Raw genomic sequence first — 22,563 nt, 5'->3', positions numbered from 1 at the left:
GCACAACATAATAATACCAGGTTATATTCATTATTTAAAAATCTGCGTCTATTTTATCCTGGTTTCTCCCTTTGCATGGGTGCCCATTTCCGTGAAGGAATCAAGTTAAGACTGGGAGGAAATACTCTGATTGCTTTTGCATGAGCCCGTTTTTGCTCGAACATCCCTGGTGTGCTGCATTCTGATTGACTCTTCCCCCCAAAGGCAATGCTTCTGATTGGTGGATCCACAGCAACCACAGGAAAACCAAACAGGACAACCCCCGCTTTTCTCTAGCTTTGAAAAGGAACCAGTACAGTGCTTGTTAAAGTAAAAACTTTTGACCAATACTGGGTAGAGCACTATGTCCCATTCACATTTAAAGCTGTGCAAGAAACCACAGCAAGAGACACTCCCCCGCCCCAAGATATACCAAATAACATTTGACTGGTTATTGGGTCTTTCACAGGTTTAGAGCATCCTGCCAGGAAGGTGCTTCCCTGTCCTTCCGCCACAGGACCCCGCTGGGAATGTGAGCCTGGAACTGCCAGACTGGGCTCGCCAGGCTGTGGCTTGGCTAGCCAGCAGGGCTCGGCAAAAGCGAGCAGAAGTGAGGTGAGCTCTTGTGCTTTCCCACACGGGCTCGCTTGCCTGGCTCCCAGAAGAGCTTCCCAGCCCCTCCCAGGATCCTGTTGGGAACATGAGCACACAACTCATTTTTGCTACTATCTGCCCTAAATGTTGCATACCTTTTTTGAAGCTGTCTTATTTAAACTCCCTTAGATCATATGGAAGTTCATAAATACAAAACTTAAAAATATGCGGCTATCCTCAAGCAGAGCCTGGGTTTACTCAGCCTTAGTCCAGACCTGATGGAATCCTTTGCCTAGTGATACCTGGACCCTGCAGTATTGAGTTCCACTCGGCAGGGCCTGTAAGACAGTGATGTTCCACCTGGCATAGAGTTGGGGATGGCAATCTCTCCAACCTGGCCTCCCTCTCCTTTCCTCCTGATGTTTTTTCCCCTTCAGGCAACACTATTGCACAGCTGACTTATTAGAGCATTCTCCAGAGACATTATTACAGGACTTAGGCATTGACTGGAAAATTACATTGTGATGTTTTTAACTGTGTAAATGTAGTTTTAAATTGTAGTGTGTGTGTGTGTGTGTGTACGACATAAGCTGCCCTGAGCCTGGTTTACCAGGGCAAGGTGGTGTATGATGGACATTAGTATTATTAACTAAAGACAACAGCTGAGAACATTTTTACCTGTGAAATTTTTACTTGTGTTGATATCTGAGATGCAAAGTTCTTGGCAATCATGTTTTTGTGGGGAGGGGAAAGGTCAAGACAGTTTAACCAGAAACAGACAAAAATAGTATTTCTATATGAAAAGACAGCTGTTGTGTCAACCATCCAAGATGTTTCTGAAAATGTGAAATACTTGCGGTTTCCCTAAGCCTTATTCTTCTTGAGCATAAAAAGAGCACAAAGATATGTGTCCTGAAGTGACTTATCAGCTAGAAACAGCAGCAGTGGAATGTAATGTTGTCCTGTACTTTGGCCTCAAGTTACCACATGTTAAAAAATCGTAAGAGATAAAAGAATGGCTGTAGAGAAGTTGAGAGACTTGGAAGCACTTAATAATTACTAGTCAAACTGCAAATCAATGATAACTGTCTATATTTTCTGAGCAAAACACAGTCATATAAGAATAAAACCTTTTATATTATACCACAGTGAGAGACTTTCCAGTCAATATTAGATCAATGTAGCTAGCAATGAGGTGATGTGCTTATGAATGTCAGTATTACCATTCAGCTGAATAAAATATACACTATAGGTTGGAACATAAGGACCATGAGATGGATTTTTACTGCCTCCCTGTTTTCAACTGTTTGCCCTTTCACATGCCACTTAAAAACAGCTCTTTAGTATGGGATATAGTAACAGCTTGGGACATTACAGATTCCATCCTTGCGTGAGTGAAAATCTCTTCTGTTCACATGGGCACCTTGGGGGTTAATTCTGTATTCATATTAATTAACATTTGGTTATCCAACATGTGAAGGGGAGTAATGCTGAATGTATGTAAAGGAGAACAGAGCTGTTGTGCCTTTAATTGCTGTGCAAAAGAGGGGATTCTGGCAGGTCCAGTCTGTTTATGTTTAAAGAACTATTGAAGATGTAGGAGCCCCAGGGCTGTCTCAGGGGCCACAAGCACCGGCTTGTAGGGCTGCAAACAGACCTGGAAGAAGAACATCCTATCCTAATACAAGCATAATGTGTGGACATGGGCTGCTGAAACTTTTAATGGCATGGAGGTAAAGAACATCACTGGGTAAATAATGGCCCTTAAAGCCTCTGTTAAACAAACAGGACATTTTCCCCTAGGCAATTGACAGCCCTACCTGCTGTGACAGACCAAGATTACCCAGCAACCTTTCATGACTGAATACAGATTTCAACTTGGTTGTCCCAGGTCGTAGTCCAACACTCTACCCACTATACCATGCAAGTTCTCAATATTATACTCCGTCTTGAGTTGCTGAACAAATGGACAGTTACTGATAGATGGATAGTTATTGCCTAACATGGCAAGTAATACAGGAAGGCTCAGACCAAAGCATGTGGATTTGCCATTCTCTATGTCACAGAACTCTTTCATATTTGCCTTCCAGGCTAGAAATTGATAAAGCTTGTATAGAAAAAAGGAAACACAGAAACAAGGAAAAGGAGTGCTAATCATGTTGTTTTCTTGACTTCATGTTTTTAACAACTACTTGACTTGTATAAATTATGTAGCTGAAACTTTTGCTTTGCTTCTCTTCTTAATTTCTGCCTCTCAGGCAGCTGTAAAGGGCATAGGCCTAGAAGTCAATGTTAAAATATAATACACTGCACCAGTTGGAAATTCTGGTTCTATTCAACTTTGGAAGCCAGGGAGATGGAGATGGTTGGTCTGTCTGGACAGTTGTCTGAACTGACTGGCAGCAGCTGAGTAAAATGTCAGGTAAGATTTTCCCCCAGCCTTTCTACTTAAGATCATCTTAAATAGAGAGACTGGGTCTTGAACCTGTGACATAATGCATATAAAATGCATACCGGTACTTTACCCACAGAGTTATAGTCCTTTTCCATAAGCAGTTCTGGATGAAGCATCTTACTTAAAGGCACATATTGCATAAACTGAGTCCCAAGGCTGAATTCCTACACATATTTACTAGAAAGTAAACCCCTGTTAAATTAATAAGCATTGTCCCTGAATCAGCATGGTTAAGACAGAGTGAGAAATTATTACGGTGGCCTACTCTAGGTCTAGGGAGTGCCAATCTATTCAAGAAATTAAATACATTAAATTTATAGAATTAAAATAGAGATAAGTTATACCTAATTATCTCCACATGCCAAAGAAATGAGATTCTTACATGTTCACGATGTATATTTTCTGCTGTACAGCAGTATCTTGTTTGTATATAGTAATGCTTATATTGCCATCTAGTGTTTATTTAAAGACAGGGTACTTAAGGAATAACAGCGACCTACAGCTGGTGGCTTTTATGTCTCAACAGGATTCCTCTATATTGCCTGCTCTGCTGACAGCTGGCAGCTTTTCGTTTGTTCTTCCAGTAATTTTTGCTTTTTTTGCCAAACTATTTCCCCCTTTTTAGTTATAGCTAGCTAGTTTGTTCAAAGAAAGTAACATGGAATAAATGGAAACACAGAAATGAAAAGGTTAGTGTAAGCTTTCCTTGTTTCCCTTTCCACCCTTATCAGAAACTAGCCCTCCCTTTTGTTCCTTTATATTGAGCAAATCTAGCTGCACTCATAAACTTTTAGGACCCCCCTCCCTCTCTAATCATCTCTTTTATCCCACACTTCCTCAAGGAAGATCATGGCAGCATATATTATTCTCCCTTCATGATTTTATTTTTCCAACACCTATGAGGTATGTGAGGCTGAGGGAGAGAGAGACAATGGCTGGCCTAAGGTGGTGAGCTTCATAGACAAGTGGGGATTTGATGCTGGCCTGACACGGTCCTAGTCTGCTATACTAATTGTTATACCAAACTGTATCTCACCTGTGCCCATGGGAAAGGAATGCATAGAGTTCAGTCCTTCTTACTGCCACCTTTCTCCACTGTGCTTGCACATCAATGTTTGCAGTGCATTAAGTAGAATGAGAGGCTGATGAGCATGAACTTTTCCTGTGATCTACAAATATAAAGTGTACATAGTAAGTGATGTGAAAAATGTTTGCCTGAGACTCTGGAGAGCTACTGCCCTGCCTGAGTAGACAATTCGGACCTTGATGGACCAAGGGTCTGACTGGGAATAAGGCAACTTCATGTCTTTCTGAGTTGTGCATGGCAATGTGTTCATGTACCCATTTTGTCACATTTTTGGATATGCGCTGAATCTGTGTCCCCAGAACTGACTTCACAACTGATTTTCTTTTTTTCAGTGATTGACCTAGTTGGTGGTCAGGCCATGGACCAAAAATTGCCCAAGATTCTTCAAGTATTAAGTCAGATGAAGGAAAGAAAATACAAGAATTGACATACTTCCAATTAATGTCAAGACATGGAAGGGAATTAAAATCAGAAGGAAGAATACTAAGAAGCATGACAGAGTTTGAAAAAGAGCTTATATCACAAAAACATCTGCTGAGAAGATCCTGCTTAAATATGATAATGAAATAGAACAAATGAAAGACTATATGGTGACATGGATGCAAAACTTTCAAGAAGATATATTTTTTCAACAAAGGGAGTTATTATGGTCCAAAAAAAAAATCAAATTTACTACCTGCCATACATTGAAAGAGAATTGGTACAAAATGTTTTATAGATGTGGCACTGAAAGATATCTTGAGGACGGGCAAAAACTTCAACTGTCTGTGTTGGAAGTGTCAAGAAAAAGTCAGATTGTTTTTCGTATGTGGTAGACTTGTAAAAAAGTAAAAAAATATTGGTTAGATGCACATGTAAAAATGCAGAAAATATTGAAAATCAGTTTTCCACTCACTGCAAAGTCAATGTTATCAGGTATCCTTCCTGAGAATTTTCCAAAGAAACATAAAAAACTATGTTCATATTTGTTAATGGCATCCAGAGTAACAGTGGCAACCAGCTGAAAAGACAAAGGATGTTCAAACACAGAAACATGGTAGGAAAAAGAGAAGAGTATGCTACCATGGCTAAACTAATGCATCTTGTAAACAGACAGTCAAAACATGAGTTTGATATTAGATTTAGTTTGAAATCAGATTCTGAAGAACTAAATGAATATGTTAATATGTTACTAATATGCTAGTAGTTAAGACTATAAATAATTGTTATTTGATGTAAACAGTGGGTGTTCTTTGAATAGCAGAATATTAGGTGAAATAAGGAAGATGGGAAGTTCTCTCTTAAATTTGTATCATGTTTATATTTAATTGAACATTAAGATCAATTTTATTGGTACTTTGTTGTGTGGTTTGATGTCCTTTCTATCATTTTCTACTTTTGTGTGCATTTTTATATGGATAAAAATTAACTAAATATTTTTAAAAGATCCTTCAAGTATGGTAAAATAAGAATGGATGAGAATAATGATTGAGAATGGAGCATCCAAGCAATATTCTTATATACTCTTTATCATTTTTCTGCTTTTTATCTGTCTGGGTTAAGAATGTGTACGTGTGTGTTAAAGACTGAAAAAGTAGTGTGCAAACAAAAAAGTATGGTTCTTTTCAATCACAAAGACTACTGAATTGAATTTTAAAAATGGAACACTAGTTAAAGAACTGGAAAAACTGACAACCTATTAAAGGTAAAGATAAAAATAGCCCCCTATGCAAGCACCAAGTCATTACTGACCCATGGGGTGATGTCATATCACAATATTTACTAGACTGACCATGTTTACCTATTACAGCCCCTAAAACTGTACACACAGGTGCAAATAATGTGTTTAAAATTTGCCTGTTTTCTCTCAGTTTGAACATCTCATGCGATTGCATTGATAAATTCATTGCCATTTAAAATAAGTAGTATTTCAAGCAGCTTTGCATCAATAAATGTTTTCCATCCAGCCTAGCAGGTATATAGCCACTGCTGGAACCAAAGACATAGGTAAGGGGGGGGGGGCTTTCCCCGGGTTCAATCTCCCCATTACATGTCCGAAGCGCCGCCCCCCGTTTGTGTTTTGTGTATTTTTTAGTGTATTTTTTTTCAGGTTTTGGCCTGCAAGGGATGCAGTTGTTAGTCTAGCAGCGCCAAAAATTCAGAATTTTTGGGGGGACTCTCCTTATGACACCACCCAGGTTTGGTGAGGTTTGGTTCTGGGATTCCAAAGTTATGGACTCCCAAAGGGGGTGCCCCCATCCCCCATTGTTTCCAATGGGAGCTAATAGAAAATGGGGGCTACACATTTGAGGGTCCATAACTTTGGACCCCCTGAACCAAACTTCATCAAACCTGGGTGGTATCACCTGGAAAGTTTCCTAAAGATACCCTGAATGTTTGATGCTGCTAGCTTCACAATTGCATTCCTGATAGTAGGCACCCTCCAAATTTCCCCAGATCTCCTTTTAAATCCACCCCCTTCGGCATGGATTTAAAGGGAGAATATGAGGTCTCCAGTTTAAACATTGAAGGTGATGCTGTTTCAGGGTGGGGGATAATCCTCCCCATAACAGCATCACTTTCAATGTTGTTTTAACTGGGGACCCCAGATTCTGCCTTTAAGATGGAGAATCTGGACTCCCTAGTTTAAACACCATTGAAAGTGATGCTGTTTGGGATGGATTCCAGTATCACAGCGGCAGCCCACGGTGTGTGTGTGTGTGTGTTTGTGGAAAACCCAGATTTTGCACCAGGCTCCATTTCCCCTAGCTACGACTCTGCCTGGAGGGCAAGGCAGAAGGAACTGCCAGCTGCCAGCTGGGAGCCCAGCCGGTGGGGGGAGGCAGGGTGGGTGGGGCAGGGGAGTCTGCTGTCCCCGGCCTCAAAGATCTGCTTTTATAAGCACTGAGGCTGGGGTGGGGCTTGGGGAGGCATGGCTACGCCCCCAGGGGTGGGTAGGGGCATGGCCCCGCCCCTGAACCCCCCATAAAAATCTATACCTACATCACTGGCTGGAACATATTCTTTATTTACTGTGTTTGCGGGATTATGTATGGGAATATAATCAAGGAAGAATCATTAATCGTTTTTAATCAGCTACATTTCAACTCTGTGCTGGTTTTGTGCTGTTAATGGTCTTGATCAATTAGTACTAGTTACTATGTTGAAATTATTGAAGTGAATTTCACTTCCCAGGCATAGTTCAAGAACTTTTGAAAGAATCTATGATCTAATTTGGTACAGCTGATAAACATAACATGTTAGCTTTGGGAATCAGGAAGACAAAATGGGCTAGTCTGGAATACTAGGCTTCCTTCCTTCTTCCTTTTACCTTAGCAGGCTTGAATGAACTGAGAAAGTGGATTCTTTTTTCTATCAAACAGGTTGGGGACAAAAGATGGAAGAGGAGAATGAGGTTAGCAGCAGGAAAATGCATGTATAAAACATTTGTGATACGATTTTGAAATATAATTAATTGCCTTTTTGTGTGTATATACACGTTCTCAATCTTCCACCATACTGAGAAGGAAACAGAGATAGTTTGCTCTATTATTAGTGCTTCATGATTTTATGGTGATATTTTCCAATAAAATGCATCTGTACTTCTCAAGTCCAGTGAGCTAGTGTGATGCTATGTGGGGGTACTATTTCATATTTTTTCAAAATGGTAACGCATAGTGAAAACTCAGATCAATTTTTTAAATAGTTTTTTTTTGCATTTATATAAAAATTGCCTTTTTCCTGTTGTACTGATATGCTTTTTTGAATAGGTTGGGGTACCCTTAATAACAAGGGCAGAGAGAAAAAACAATTCACCATGGCAAGGTTTTTTTTGAAAAATTAACAAATATATGTTGCCTGAAATGGTTGTTTTATTTTTGACCACCCTGTTCCTTTAATCCAGGCCCACATATTAGATTGCTGGAGTCTCCTCTAGGACGTTGTGTGGGGAGAAATATGTTGACACTGCCGCTTTCAAACAAAGAAAGAAGTAAACTTATTAAACTGTACTCCTATTTGAAACTACGCTGTCTCCTTATTCTGCTGCCTAGCATTAAGGACAAAACAGTTGTTTATATATTGCTTTTCACTGATCTGTCCCTGAAATGTCCCTAGTTGCAGATGGGGTTATATTTTTTGCAAGATGTCAGCATGTAGTACAGGCTCAATTAACTTCTGAAAAGGGAGCACATGGTGCTTAAGGTGTGCCAAATAAGCAGCATGGAACATCTAGCTAAGCAGCACTGCTTGCACGCGTGACGCCTTTGCTTCCTGCAGGGCCAGATGTAGCTAGTATTTTACCATTTCTTTCTTCAAACAGCAGTGCTCAGGGGGGGATAAACTTTACTTAACCTAATTAATTTTAATCACAGCTTTCTAATCTTACACTGTGTAAAGAATTACAAATTGGATGCATTAATGGAGGCTATGCCTTGCATGGCAAGATCACTCTGAATTGTGCATTTACATTTTCTACATGAGTTTGCAATGATCATTAGAATAAAAACACACTTATGTCCCTTCTAAATTACGGAAAATTTGAGGAAACAGATTGGGACTGGTCCCATTTGTTGCACTAAATGACTTGAAAATAGCTTACATTTCAAAGAACTGAATGACTCTCATTGAACAGCCCACTCTGGAAAATGATTTCCAGTTGTCTAGAATTAAAGTACTCCTAGGCGTTCTTGTTGTTTAAACAATTTTTAACACTGATTGCACCCTTAAGGTTTTCCACCTGCTGTATTGCAGAGTCCCTGCAACAATAATGATAATACTTAAGCATTTATAGTGCACTTCAGAGTATTCGAAGTACTTGGAAGGCATCGGAAAGAGCTGTATCACTGGGGTGCTCGTGACACTGGAGTAACATAAAAATCCAAGCTTTATCCCAAGCAAATACATTTGCATGTTCTCCTGATTCCTATCACCTCTTGTTTCCCTTCTGTTGAAATGTAGATTATGATATGTGGTCTTTGGTTTGTGTTACTTTGTAAAGCACCAGTATGTTGACTACCCCCATGCACTGGAACACGATAAGAAGGGAAAAGATGGTGTCTGGGTAGCAGCTTGATAAGATTGCTCCAATCTTTTAGCCTGTTAACTTTATTAAGTGTCTGCTTCTTAGTGGTACTAGCACATTTTTAGCCAGTAGTATATTATTTGTTTCCATTATAACTGCCAAATTAACAGTTATTTAATGTTAAATGGTGATCTTTAGCTTTTTGAGCTCTGATTTTATACTATATTTAAAATGCCACTTGCATTACTATATGCTTGTTTAATTACATTGCATTGACAAATTACACGGCCTGGATATTTTTCTTCTGATAAGAAGTTCAACCTTGCCGAACACTGATTATATTGTAGAACTTACCATCCGGATTGCATTATTTAAATGGCACTCCTAATAGAGATGGGGTTCAAGGAAACACCGCTGTTCAGCAAACTCCCAGACTTGTAACTCACAGAAAATGTGCAAACAAACAAAAATGGATCAGTTATGTGTTGAAAATGATTGGGACTGTTTTGCACATGGTAATAAATTTTCAATTCTTGATCTGGATTCTGAATCTTTGGCCCCTTTAAATCCGATTTCGAAAAAGGCCATTAACACTGCTTGATTCTAACAGCTGTGCAGATTCCTCTTTGAGCCATCAGCTAGCAAAGTACTGACTCAACAGCCAGATCAAGCTATTCCTTGGGACAGTCCTCCTACAAACTTACCCTTGTACCACGATCCTCTATCTCAACCAGCGGTGCTAATTGCCAAGACATTTGAACTGTTATCAAGGTATATTTCTACTTTGTGTAGTAATTTTTCTAAACTGTATCATCAACAGCATGATACTACCAAAGATGCATATGTTCCAAAAAATGCTGTCTACAGCAATTCTCAACATACTACAGCTCTATCTCTTCAGAGCATGCAAGTGGCTATTTTCATTAGAAATACCAAGTTAAATTACAATAGATGGACTGGCAGCACACCAACCTTTCCTCACCACCTCCACATGTGTCTACCTCCTCACCACCTCCACAAAAGGCAGACCAGCAAGAGGCTCTGGGACCCAGCTTGGTGCTGCAGCCACCAGCCTAGCTGGGCATGGGATAGCACAGATAGGTGGCTCTGGGCTGGGTAGGCAGAACAAGTGGCGGGCCAGAGGGCAGAAGAAGTGGCATTGCATTTGTTCTGTGTCAGGGTGACAGACAGGACAGGAAAGGGTGGGTGAGAGCTCATGAAAAGAGGGGCCCAGAAGCAGCATGGTTTTCCCCATCTGGTCCTGCTTGCTTCTGGGGGCTGGATGGGAGGACCAACCCAATGCACCCCAATGCACCTGGGTCATGTGCCCCCTCTGGATCATGTGCCCCCACAGCAATGGGTAGAGGGCAGGGCAGAAAGAGAGAGAAAGTGACAGACATAAAGAAGACACAGAGAGAGTAAGAAATGAATGGAAGGGAGAAAGAATGAGAGATTGAGAGAAGTAAGGGGAAGGGGAGGAAACAAAGATGGGTGTATGAGGTTTTATTGCAAGTTCCTTGTGGGCCCCCACTTGTTTCTTTTTAATTCCTATTATCAAAAGTTTCTTCTTAAAACTGAATATTTAACTGAATATTTTTTAACAGCATATGCAGTCCAAAACTGCATTTTTCATACAATTAAGCCTCTCACTGACATGCAGTCAAAGAGACAACACAATATTTAGTGGACACTTAGTAGGCAGTCAACACACTGACTGGAAAGGAGTAATTCTTTTAAGGTAACATTTCCTGTGAGTTGTAGTGTCTAGACAGTTTCTCCTGATATTGATTAACTGAGTATCATATGACGACCTGTTCAAGATTGTGTAAGACAGTGCTTTGTGCCAGTAAACTTCCTAAAATGGAGTGTATTAATAGTAGCAGTGCTGAAGGAGGGAGTGTCAATGATCCACTAAAGATAACTTGGCTTGCCACTGTTTCTGGGTAGAAGGGAAATGGAAGGCAATAAATAGTAGGCAAACAAGGAAAAAAAATACTCTGTCTCACAGAAAAATAAAAGTGCAGTCCTTAGGGGTGCAGCAGAAGCATGTGCTTCCACAGTAGAAAAATAGTCCCAAAAGACTATGAGAGGGCAGGAGAGTAAGGCGGCAGGAGACAAAAACAGCACAAGGTGGCAGGGGGGAAAGCGAGGCGGTGAGAGAGTGAGGTGCTTAGAAAGCAAGGCGGTAGGTGGGGGAGTGAAGCAGTGGGACAGCAAAATGGGGAGGGATGGGTGGGTTACCAAGATACATCAGTAGAGTGAGTAGTGAGTGGGGGGAGGCAGGTGGGCCTGATCTGGTGGTTGAGCCAGGGGAGAGGGGAATGGGGTGGCTGCTGCCAGGCCGGGTGGGAGAACAGTGGCTTGCTGCTGCTTTCAATCAGCCTGGCTTGTTGTTTGGGCCACTAGGCACTAGGACCCAATGGGAGCATTCCACAAGGAAGGAAGTCCAGGAAGTGGAGGCAAATAGATTCAAAAATCTCCTGAGATCTTTTGGTGAGGCAGAGTATAGAAAGATATGCAGAATGCTTTAAGATTCACAAAAGAAAGACTGAGAGAAGAAACTGAAAAAGTATAAATCTTGAATGAAGAACTGTGCCTGTGGCAAAACTGATATTTTCATATATTTATCTCTTGCCTGATTTCCATCCATTTGAAATATCTGCTGATACCATCTAGTTGGTTTAATACATTTTAAATTTTACTTCTATTTGTTGAGCTTGTCTCAGTTCTCTGGTGCCTTGAAAAGGGGAGTTTGCTACATGGGAATAATAGGGTACCTTCACCTTTCTGAAATTTCTAAGACTAAGCAGATTTAAACACCTCATACTCTACCATCAAAACAGTTCAGTCACAGAAAAGACAGGGAAAACTGCCCAGAATAGTTAGGAGACTGCCTACGCCTGCCACAAATAGGAAGGTGAAGGGGCCTGCCAGCTACAGCAGGTAAGTTGCCCAATGCCAGATCTGTCCCCATACTGCACCAATGCTCCTGTGGTTGTGTCCATTAACACTGTGGCCTAATTTGGTTGTGTGTGGCAATTGGTTATGTGGGACATGTGATTTCCTTCTTTGCCCCTGGGCCCACAATAAGTGACTCCTCTAGAACTTCCAGTGTACAATATATTTCAGCTTTTGGAATGTGATTCTCTGGCACGGTGGAATTAAAACTTGCTCTTCACAAAAATAGATGAGGCAGGCATTCATTGATCACAAAACTCACGTTTGTCTTCTGAGCCATTTGAACCTATTCAAACATTTCAGGGGTGCTTTCTATTTCAAACCTTCAGCTGACAAAACAATTTATTCTTAATACAACATTGCTTTCTGAAAACTGATACTGCTGAAGAATTAAGGAAACATTGACAGGCTGCAGATTTTTGATCCCTCCATTATAGAGTTGCAACTGCCTGGCAAATGGCAGGAGAATTGCGGATGGGGTCATGGCAGGCATAGGATGACAAAGGGAAGCTCTGGGTATGACCAGAAATGCTAACTTTTTAGTGATTCTTAGAACTTCTCTGCAGGCGACAGGAAGTATCTGTAGGAATTACTATGTTTTTATTTCTCATAATTCCTAGAGCTACTCTTTGTCACTTACAGTAAAGACTTCTGCCTTTAAAAAAATTCTCCTGCTACAGCTTAGAGTGGTGGGGTAGGCAACAAGGCCCTACCTCCACTGCAGGGTTGACTGCCCTGTCATATTTCCAGAGCACGTTCCCGCAGCTCTAGTTGTGAGTGTAACATCTCATTGTGAAATTAATTAAAAATCCATAAGCAATTGCTTAAAATGTGACTCATCGAAATAACAAGTGTCATTTCATATTGCAAGCAAGGAATCAAATTTTGGAGGACTGCTGTAAGAGAAGATCTCCTTGGAAGTATAAAATCAGAACTGCAGGGAGCAGACCCCTTTTCCTGATATGGTAGGTTTTTATGGGCAGAGATTAGATTTTTCATGGGCAGAGATGAAGTAGCATTTGAAAATGGCATTTTTCACGTGCAAACGGGTGTAACATCCCCTGTCTTTCCTCAGGTTCCCACCACTACCTTTTGTATGTGTAGATCATATCTGAAACTGGGATAACAATTTAATTCCTCGTCCATCTGTGAAATACATAGTGAAATATAATTTCATAAAATTCAGATCTAATCATAACTACAGCAACCATTTCCTAGTAATGCTAACTTAGTTAATGCTGAGTGAGTTAGTTTTGCTAAGATAGTTTGCACATTAAGAAAAAAAAATCCAAAGTTCCAGTTCAACCTGGAGGAAGAGTGTGAAACCACTTAATGAAACCTAATACAGCAGTTTTATGTAAAATTAGGAGTCTTCTTTGCATGCAAATAATGGACCGTCTATTTTCATGTGAAAACAACAACTGCAGTGTTTCACGGCAAGTGTGTTATGTTAAACTTTTGACACGTATGTGGTAGTAGTAGCAGCTGCTTCTCTCCCTCCCAGCCAAAGGCAATAAGACCAGTCGCTGTCACTGTTATCTCTGTTATAGGAAAACCATTTGGCCACTCACATAGACACTTTCTCAGCAAATGTTACGTTGGCCCACCTCCCGGACTCTCAGGTTCTGACTTCATCCTCCCCACCCCCCTTGGCATTAATATATGTTAGTTAGTGGAAAGATATCTTTATTAGTATTATGTGAATACAGTTCTTCTCAACCACTCAGCCTGGAGAAGTGTCACTGGCAACAGTAGCTGCTAGACCATTCTAGCTTCTCTCTGGCTTTATTAATGATGAAACCAAACTATTAACTTCACAGCCCAGTCTCTGAGTTTTTCACCTAAGTGTTCAACGTATTCTGAGATTCCACTTTCCATCAGTATGCATCTTTCCCCTTGCTCTGGTGGTGTTTTGGAGTAGTTAGATCAGGACACCATTGCATATTTGCAGAGAGAAAGGCAGTAACACCCAAGCTTAAGAGTCCATTTTTAAGCTATTCTAGATTAAATTACAAAATAGCAATGCATTTGAAGAACGCTTTTTAGTGGGTTACTGCATTACATGATAATTACAACAATGGTATGAATCAAACTGTAACCCTAAAAAGAGGATTTGTGCTTTTGGAACATGTGTCTAGTATATCATAAGTCCTTTTAATAAATAATAATGTATCAGCACCAGCAGGCCAGAAATACAGGATTCACTCCATGGGTAAATATGTGACAATGCTAAACAGGAGTCCACAGTCACGTGGCGTTGATTCAGAAAAATCTTACGTTGGAATAAATAGTGTTATTTAAGCTGTCATGGCATTCCTGTTTAATTTTTCTGTAGCAGAGTAGGACACCCCGGTGAAATTACGATATATTTAGTTTCATTCTTTCTTAAATGTTGCAAAGGCACGTTGGTGCTACATTCTAGGAATACACAAGGCTGGTCTGAACACAAGAGGATGGCAAGATGTTACTTTGACTAACAGCTTTGATTTTAATTTTTTAAATTAAATTTGCTACCTCGTCCTTTCCCAGCCAGCTGTTGTTTTCATATGAAAATAAACCAGTCCATTTTCTATCTCCAGTGTCAGTGTGTTTAAGCACAAGGACAGCCACAACTGCCACTAGATTGTCACTGGGCAACAAAAATAACTATTTGTGTGTTTCTCATTCTCTTCCTTTTCTTCATACTATTTATTTGAAGTATGATAGAGGACAGATAACTAAGGTAGCAACTGGTGGAAACAATGCAGGGCTGCTCCTTTTCACCACTGTTCATATTAAGAGTCTACTATCTTAAACAACCCATGTGTTGCCCATGTTTCTTGGGGGCAAATTCACTTATTCCTGTCTGCCAATCAGCTGCAATTAACAAGTGATAATTTGACACAGCCTGATCTTTCACATCACTGTGCATACAGGCCCTTAGCAAAGTCATCAAGTGATAAGTCACTGGGTTATGGGATATTATCCGCCGTAGAATATACGTATAGGATTTAAGCCACAAAGTGAGATTATGATCCAGACTACTTTAAAATTCTGGAAGATGTGAGATCCTACATAAAGTCAACTTCTTAACCATCAGAAGAAGAAGAGTTTGGATTCATATCCCCCCTTTCTCTCCTATAGGAGACTCAAAGGGGCTTACAATCTCCTTGCCCTTCCCCCCTCACAACAAACACCCTGTGAGGTGGGTGGGGCTGAGAGAGCTCCAAAAAGCTGTGACTAGCCCAAGGTCACCCAGCTGGCATGTGTGGGTGCCCAGGCTAATCTGAATTCCCCAGATTAGCCTCCACATCTCAAGCGACAGAGCTGGGAATCAAACCCGGTTTCTCCAGATCAGAGTGCACCTGCTCTTGGCCACTACACCATTGCTGCTCCTTGTTTTTTTTCCAGTAATTTTTTTTCAGTAATGCAATGCAAAGCCTTTATTGGCATACAAAAAATATTACAAAATCACAGCCTAAAATATATAATCATATGCAAAATATATAATCAATCAGACGCTCACTGATGTTCAAAGATTGATCCATCAGCTGTTGTATTATGCTCTCATTTATAGCACAGGTCTTGACAGAAACTTGTATAAAAATGGCATCTTGCTCATGTTTACACTCCTCTTATCTGCTTAATTTATGGACAAAAATAAATTCTTAGTACCATTCTTGGGGAGCAGCCAATACAGCTCCCAGTGAGATTTATCGCTTTAGTGTATTGTGTCACCCTTAAATGAACTACACAGCACATGGTTAGAACTGATGTCAGAAGCTGAAATAGCAACATAGACGGCCGAACAGTTTTGCTGGGTACCTTTTGGCTGACAAGCCTCATTTTTACCTTGTGTTACTTTTCTACATTTCTGATGAATATGTTTGTTACATTATTATTTGGCCAGGCAGATTATAGTCAACCCAGCTTCCATTTGGCTTTTTTATACCCCCAACCCAGAAAAATACCCTAGAATGAGAAATTAAGTCCCCCCCCCAATTATCCTATACCCCCAGATCCTGTTTGTACCACTGACCTAAGGAAAATTTCAGCAATGCTGCCTAAACTACAAAACCAGGGGGACGCAATGCTTCAGCTTAAAGAACAGTAACATGATGTAAGCAGAGTTGTGTTGTGACACTGTCCGGTGCACATGAGATAGCAAATATAATTTAAAAGCCCCAAAGAGGTGTGCAGACCCTTCTCTGACTGCCTTTCTCTCTGCATTGCCTTCCAAATAATTTTTCTTCCAGCGAAACTTGTTTGTGTTAGTGGACCCTGTGGCAGCCTAAAATGGCCAGTGGGGACAAGAAAGATGGGCAGGTTCAGAATCTCACACTCTTGTCTTGCCTTTCACACTTTGATCTACATGTGTGTCCTTTACCTGCACCTCTATTGAGCTTAAGAGTAACAAGCACGTAGTACTGGGAGAGGCTACAAGGGACATCAAGTTCAACCTGCTGCCATGCAGGAATACACAGTTAAAGCACTCCTGACAGATGGCCATCCAGCCTGTTTAAAAACCTCCAAAGGAGACTCCACCACATTCTGAGGCAGTATATTGCACTGTCAAACACCCTTTACTGTCAGGAAGTCTTCCTAATGTTGTTGGTGGAGTCTCTTTTCCTGTACCTTGAATCCAATTGCCATCGTAAGTCTTTCAGAATCCCCACTTAATCAGATTGCAAATCTTCTTAAACCTCAGTGCTGCCTTGCGTTGGTAATCTAGAGTCTCTTTGCTAATCAACAAGTAAGCAGTCATACCCTTGACCGACCCTGCCCCCCACATGACTTGCGACACAGGACAATTTCCAAAGAAAAGCCACTCCTATCACCAACTTCCGTACTGCTGCAGTGTGTAAAAAATAAAAAAGCAAGCTTCTGAGTAAAATTTTAATGTAGTTACCAGGAAAGTTATATGCTTGCAATTATCTATAAAATGTAGCAATTAATTGTGACTACAACCAGAAACCATTTATTTATAGTAGTCACATTAGAACAGCATTATCATAGGTTCTCAGTGGTGACTGCAGCCTATGCATGTAAAAAGTTACATGGTAATACTCTTCACCCTGCTACACTTTCTTATGGTAGAAATGTGGGTGTACCACATCCCATCTGGCTAATCTGACAGATGTATGCAAATAGCAGTGCTTTAGATAATTTGTGCTATTCCTAATACTATAGTTATTTTCTCTGCCAATTACATTTTGCTATAAATATGTGTGCCCTTAAGTTGATCCCAATATCAGTTTCAGCTAACTAATCAAATTATCTGCTAAGGTTTCAGGAATTATAACGCTCCCTTTATTTAAACAAAATGAGGTAGCTTGTAACTCTCAGAACTTGCCAAGAACAGATTTATTTTAAAGTTGAAAAGACTGTTTTCAGAACACAGACCTTTAGCTTTGATAACCTATGTCCATGTCAACAAAATCTAAGAGGTTAAAACACAAAACAAAAAACAGGCAATACAAGGGTAAAATTTGGACATTAATGCAAAGGAGTTCTCAGCACTTTGGAATGGCTCCGGAACAAGCTAGCTTATTGAAGCTGTATTTCAGATGATAGAGCATCCATGCACAGTGGCTCACTATACCAACTGGAAGCCACCATGTTTTTTCCTGCTTTGCAGTAGTATATGCAGACAAAATGCATTTCTTGTGGTGGGGCGAAAGGGAAGATCCAACCACTCCACCTGGTTAGTTATACAGAAGAGCTGCAGCAGTTTCAAGAAGTCTCTGCATAGTAGTTGTTTTTTTGCAATCCAATCCTGAAAAAAAAATGGCCAAGTCTATCTGCTCAAGAGTTTCAATGTGTATATTTTAATGACAGGCAGTTTTCTTTTAGAAAAGGTTGTTTTTCAATTTCACACTTTTGCAAGTGCTTAAAAACATACGATTCTACTAAGACAGCAATTCTGCACATTCTTCCATGGGACTAAACCAAACTAAACATAGTTGGTCTTAATTTACTAGCACAGACTTATCTCAGGTGGCACTGAAAGCATACTGCATGTTATCAATTACACTCAGTAGGGGTGTATACACACAAAAACCCTGTATTTTTTTGTAAATCTAAGAACAGTTTTAAAAAGCACCAGATCCTCATACTGATACAGATTTTTCCCAGCTTTTTCAGATTTACTAATAATTTTTGATTCCATTATACTCTATGGAAATCTTTACAGGTTCTTGGGGTGAGAGTTTATTAAGGTAGAGGCATTGTTTGCCTTGAGTTTGGTAAAGACTGGTTCAGGGGACCAATTTCATTGGCCTCCAAATAGAGAAAAAATGGGGGCTATTTTAGCCCCTCTAATCCTATATCTACCAAATCGGGAGTTTGTGTAAGGAAAGTCACCAGCAGCTACAGTGCAAATTTGGTGCCTTCAACTTCAACACCACAAAGTTTCCCCACAGATTGTTAACAAAGCCAACTTTTTCTCCACACCTTCCCCATTACTGACTTTGATGGGAAGTTATTTCTTGCAGGATTATCTGGTCTCATATAGGCTCATTGAGGTTTAAGGGGGATCTTTGTGAGTTTTTTTGGGGGTGTGTGTGTTATTTTTTAAGGTAGAGGCACCAAATTAGTGACACAGCTGCTTGTGACTTTACTTATAACAGCCTCTGAATTTGGTAAAGATTGGGTCGGGGTGTGTGTGTCCAATTTTATTGGCCCCCAAATGGAAGAAAAATAGTTGTCCCCTGGACCCTGGCAAACATTCCCCATAGGCTTCAACAGAGCCATGATCTTAATTTTTAGATCTGTCAAACCTGCAAATTGGGTGGGAGGGCTGGCAGGAGCTTTTGACTGCAGCCAAAAAAGCTGAAATGTTTTGGCTTTTTTGGCTCTAGTCAAATGGTGTTTTTCTCCATGGCGGCATATCCAAATGCACACTTAGTATCACAATTCAGAGTTTGTTAGTGTTTTTTTTAAAAAAAATCTTCCCACAGAATTACAGAAATAGGTGATGTGTGAGTTTGCATCTATTGCTTTTAGACTAATTTCTAACCATGGATATTGTGGTGCAGACAAAGATATCTATGTTTTTACCTTTCTCTTTTGTACTATGCCAAAAAAATTTCTCAGTGGTTCCAAGCACCTACACAATACATACATTCTGTGCTTTACGGCCCAATCCACATGGGGGGAAGGTGAATCCACTTGAGGCAGTGGTGCAGGGCTATGCCCCCTTTGCTGGCAGAAGGGGTACTCCCTCCTGCAGAGGTGGCAAAGGAGTGCACGACCGGCTGCCCCTCAGCTCCATAGTGGCAAAAGCCAGAAATCTGGACTGATGTGGAGCTATGCTGGTATCCCAATTAAATGATGGCATGGGAGAGGAGGGAGAGTTTGGGTCATTCCCAGGTGTGCAGGTAGTTGTGCCGCTGCCAGGGTCCTGGACTTATGCCACCCTTTCAGGTGGCATAAATCTATTAAGCCCTATGAAGGGGGTTTTTTTGCAGCAGTGAAGGGAGGTTTGGTGTTTTGTGCCTTTCCATGCTGCCAGGGATTCTGAATTGGGCTGTTGTTCTGTTCACCAGTATCAAGCAAGCATGTTATGCACTTTTCAACCACAGCAACCATTTTATCATTTCATTTTGTTATTTCAAAAGAGCAGTTCCTAAACCTATGTAAAAACCAAATCTGAAATTTGAAGTAGTTTAAAAGCACTTTCAGATGTAATAAAGAGGCCTATTATTCTAAGTGAAAAAACCCATGGGGCAGATGCAAGCACCAAGTGATGCCTGAGGATACTCTTTGGATTGTAGGCCACGTTCTCATAATAGAGAAACAAGATGACAGCAAAAGAACTAACTGGCATTCATTATGCATTTTTGTACTTTGCTATGAAATTTTAATTTTGAAAAAAGCTATAACAATATTCTCACTATTTCTTCCAAACTCGGTAAAGTTATACTACAACCCTGTGAAATTTCTTTACATCTTCCAATATAGCGGGAGAGAAGACAGGCACCGCTCCTCCACTGTCTTCTATTATCTGATGCCTCTCATATATAAAGTGCTAGACATGTAAAATACCAGATTCCATAGCAATTGAAATTGGGTTAGATGTACATCAGGACTGGGGGTGGGAGTATCCGGAGCTATTATTCTCTCTCCAGCAAGGTCATGAAATTTTTAAAAATATAAGTGTTATAAGGAGGATACCCTAAGACAGAGAATAGACAGATTTTTTTTCATAATCCCCTATATTTAAGAGCCCCATTTTTCCTTTATCAATGTCTAGGGGCAGTTTGCTCACATGACCTGAATAAATTGCTTGTCACAAATCCCTATTTCCTTGGGTCTCAAAATAAAGTAGAAAAATGAATGCAAATTTACAAGAATTCTAATTAAGGCACAGAGTTATCAAACATGATGACATCAGCTTAGGTTTCCATTTCTTTTAATATGGAAGATGGAACTATTCAAAAGGAGACACGGTGTTGTTCAGATACCATCACCTCTTGAGCTGGTGGAATTCACTTCCCACTCACACTCCCACAAAAAAGAAAAACCCAACTGAATCGTGCCCATAGCCTGACATGGAAGAACAAAAAACTTTCTGAAAAAATGGAAGATTTCTGCATTGCTCTTATTGCATCAACACCAGAAGATCTTACAATGTCTCAGCCACTCAGTCACATTTAAAGGCTAGCCATCACACAAGGGCATGCAAACAGCCAGAGTTTATTGCATCTTGCTTTACGTTTAGTGCTGCTGATAATTCAGGTTGCTGCTCTTATTTTTCTCAAACAACTCAATGTTCACCCAAATAAAAAGAATATTGAACTGATGCTAGAAAAGCAGCAGGTAAGTCTACATGTTCAGCACACACCAATAAGGAAACACTCAGGACTTGTCATATTATAGGATAATTTAAAAAAGAAAAGAAAAAAGTTTTCTGTGCATCATTGTCAATTTGAAGTCCCACTGAATCATGATGTCCCTTGACGTTTTTGTTGCTGATTTCGGATGACTTCTAATTGTTTTTTGCATTGCTGATAATAAGTGGAAAGGCTTTTGTTTTCATCTAAAAGCTTTTTATGTTCTTGTACCAGACGTGATGTGTTTTGCTGGTCTTTTTCATCCTGGTCCAGTTCTGCAATTAGTTCTTGCCTGAAACAAAAATGGTTGAAATTAGAACTCCAGAAAGAAAACTCCACGGTGCACATATTTGACAAACAGCAAGATGCAACCTTTTAACAATTACCCATTAATGGGATGAATCTCACTTTAGGCAGGCATGAAGTTAACATCAGGAGACCCTGACTGGATAGGGCAGGGGTAGGGAACCTGCGGCTCTCCAGATGTTCAGGAACTACAATTCCCATCAGCCCCTACCAGCATGGCCAATTGGCCATGCTGACAGAGGCTGATGGGAATTGTAGTTCCTGAACATCTGGAGAGCCGCAGGTTCCCTACCCCTGGGATAGGGGAATCACAATAATAATCAGTGATTTGGCAGGCAGATCCATATTTCAACACAGAAATCAGGGCTGCTTTTGTGCCTCCCTGAGTGTTCCCTAAAACGGAACCATCGCTGGGAATTCACTCATTAGCTGACCCCATCTTAAGAAATAATTCAGTAAGAATAAAATGCATGGTGACTACACATTCCTAGCCAATCATGTCCTATTCTTACTGAACAATATCTGGAACAGGAGAGGAGGAGGAGAGTGGGTGCAACCCCCCCCCCCCCGCTTTTAAGCTGGCAGAAGTTGGGAAGCAAGGAAGAGAAAAGGAGAGAATGTGATTCTGCATGTCCAGGATCACATTCCCTTCCTTGCTTCTCAACTCCTGCCAGGATTGGGAGGCAAGAAGGGGGAAGGAGAGAATGTGATCCTGTTCGTGGGGCTGAGCTAGCTTGGATTTGAGCCCAAGATTGCTTCCCCTTCCTGGCTTCCCAACTCTTGCCGGGCTTGGGAAACAAAGAGGGGGAGGGAGAGAACATGATCTGTACTCCAGCACACAGGATAACCCCCCCACACCTTGCTTCCCAAGATCTGAGGGCCTTAGGAAGTGAGAGGTGTGTGTGTGTGTGTGGGGGGGGGGTGAGCCTGATTCTGCTGTGCCTGCCAACAACAGCTGTCTAGAACCTGTTGTATTGCTTATCACGGCAAGCTTTACTGCTAGTCCATCATAATATGCTTAAGAAGCCCAGAATTTTGAATTACTGTGGTGTTGCAACTTATGCACATGCTTATATGCCAAAAAGGAAGAATTAACGTTGTTACCTCATTAGGGCCAAACTAACATTGTCTCAAAGTGGCTTTCAAATTTCTTCCCTTCCTCTCCCCATAATAGACACCCTGTGAGGCAGGTAGGGCTGACAGAGTTCTGGGAGAGAACTGTGACTGGCTTAAGGTCATCCAGCAGGCTTCATGTAGAGGAGCAGGGAAACAGATCCACCTGCTTGTAATCCCTGCACCACACTACATGGTCTGAGATGATGTATAAGAAACTTCAAGGTACATGGGCAAAGAGAAATGCATGTAATGA

The 22,563-nt window shown here is 40.7% G+C and overlaps 1 protein-coding gene across 4 annotated transcripts in view; it reads right to left on the bottom strand.

Annotated features, from left to right (window-relative positions):
* Positions 1 to 17,403: 17,403 nt before the first annotated feature.
* Positions 17,404 to 22,563, bottom strand: part of MAP3K7 (mitogen-activated protein kinase kinase kinase 7) — a 37,132-nt gene continuing 31,972 nt past the window's right edge. For all 4 annotated transcript variants that reach the window (XM_048494269.1, XM_048494279.1, XM_048494296.1 and 1 more), the window contains one exon: positions 17,404 to 21,180. In XM_048494269.1, coding sequence (XP_048350226.1) covers positions 21,000 to 21,180 — 181 coding nt within the window. In that variant the 3' untranslated portion in view covers positions 17,404 to 20,999. The remainder of the gene's footprint in view (positions 21,181 to 22,563) is intronic.

The sequence above is a fragment of the Sphaerodactylus townsendi genome, linkage group LG01, assembly GCF_021028975.2.
Source record: "Sphaerodactylus townsendi isolate TG3544 linkage group LG01, MPM_Stown_v2.3, whole genome shotgun sequence".
NCBI lineage: Eukaryota > Metazoa > Chordata > Lepidosauria > Squamata > Sphaerodactylidae > Sphaerodactylus > Sphaerodactylus townsendi.
This window is presented reverse-complemented; position numbering and strand designations above follow the sequence as displayed.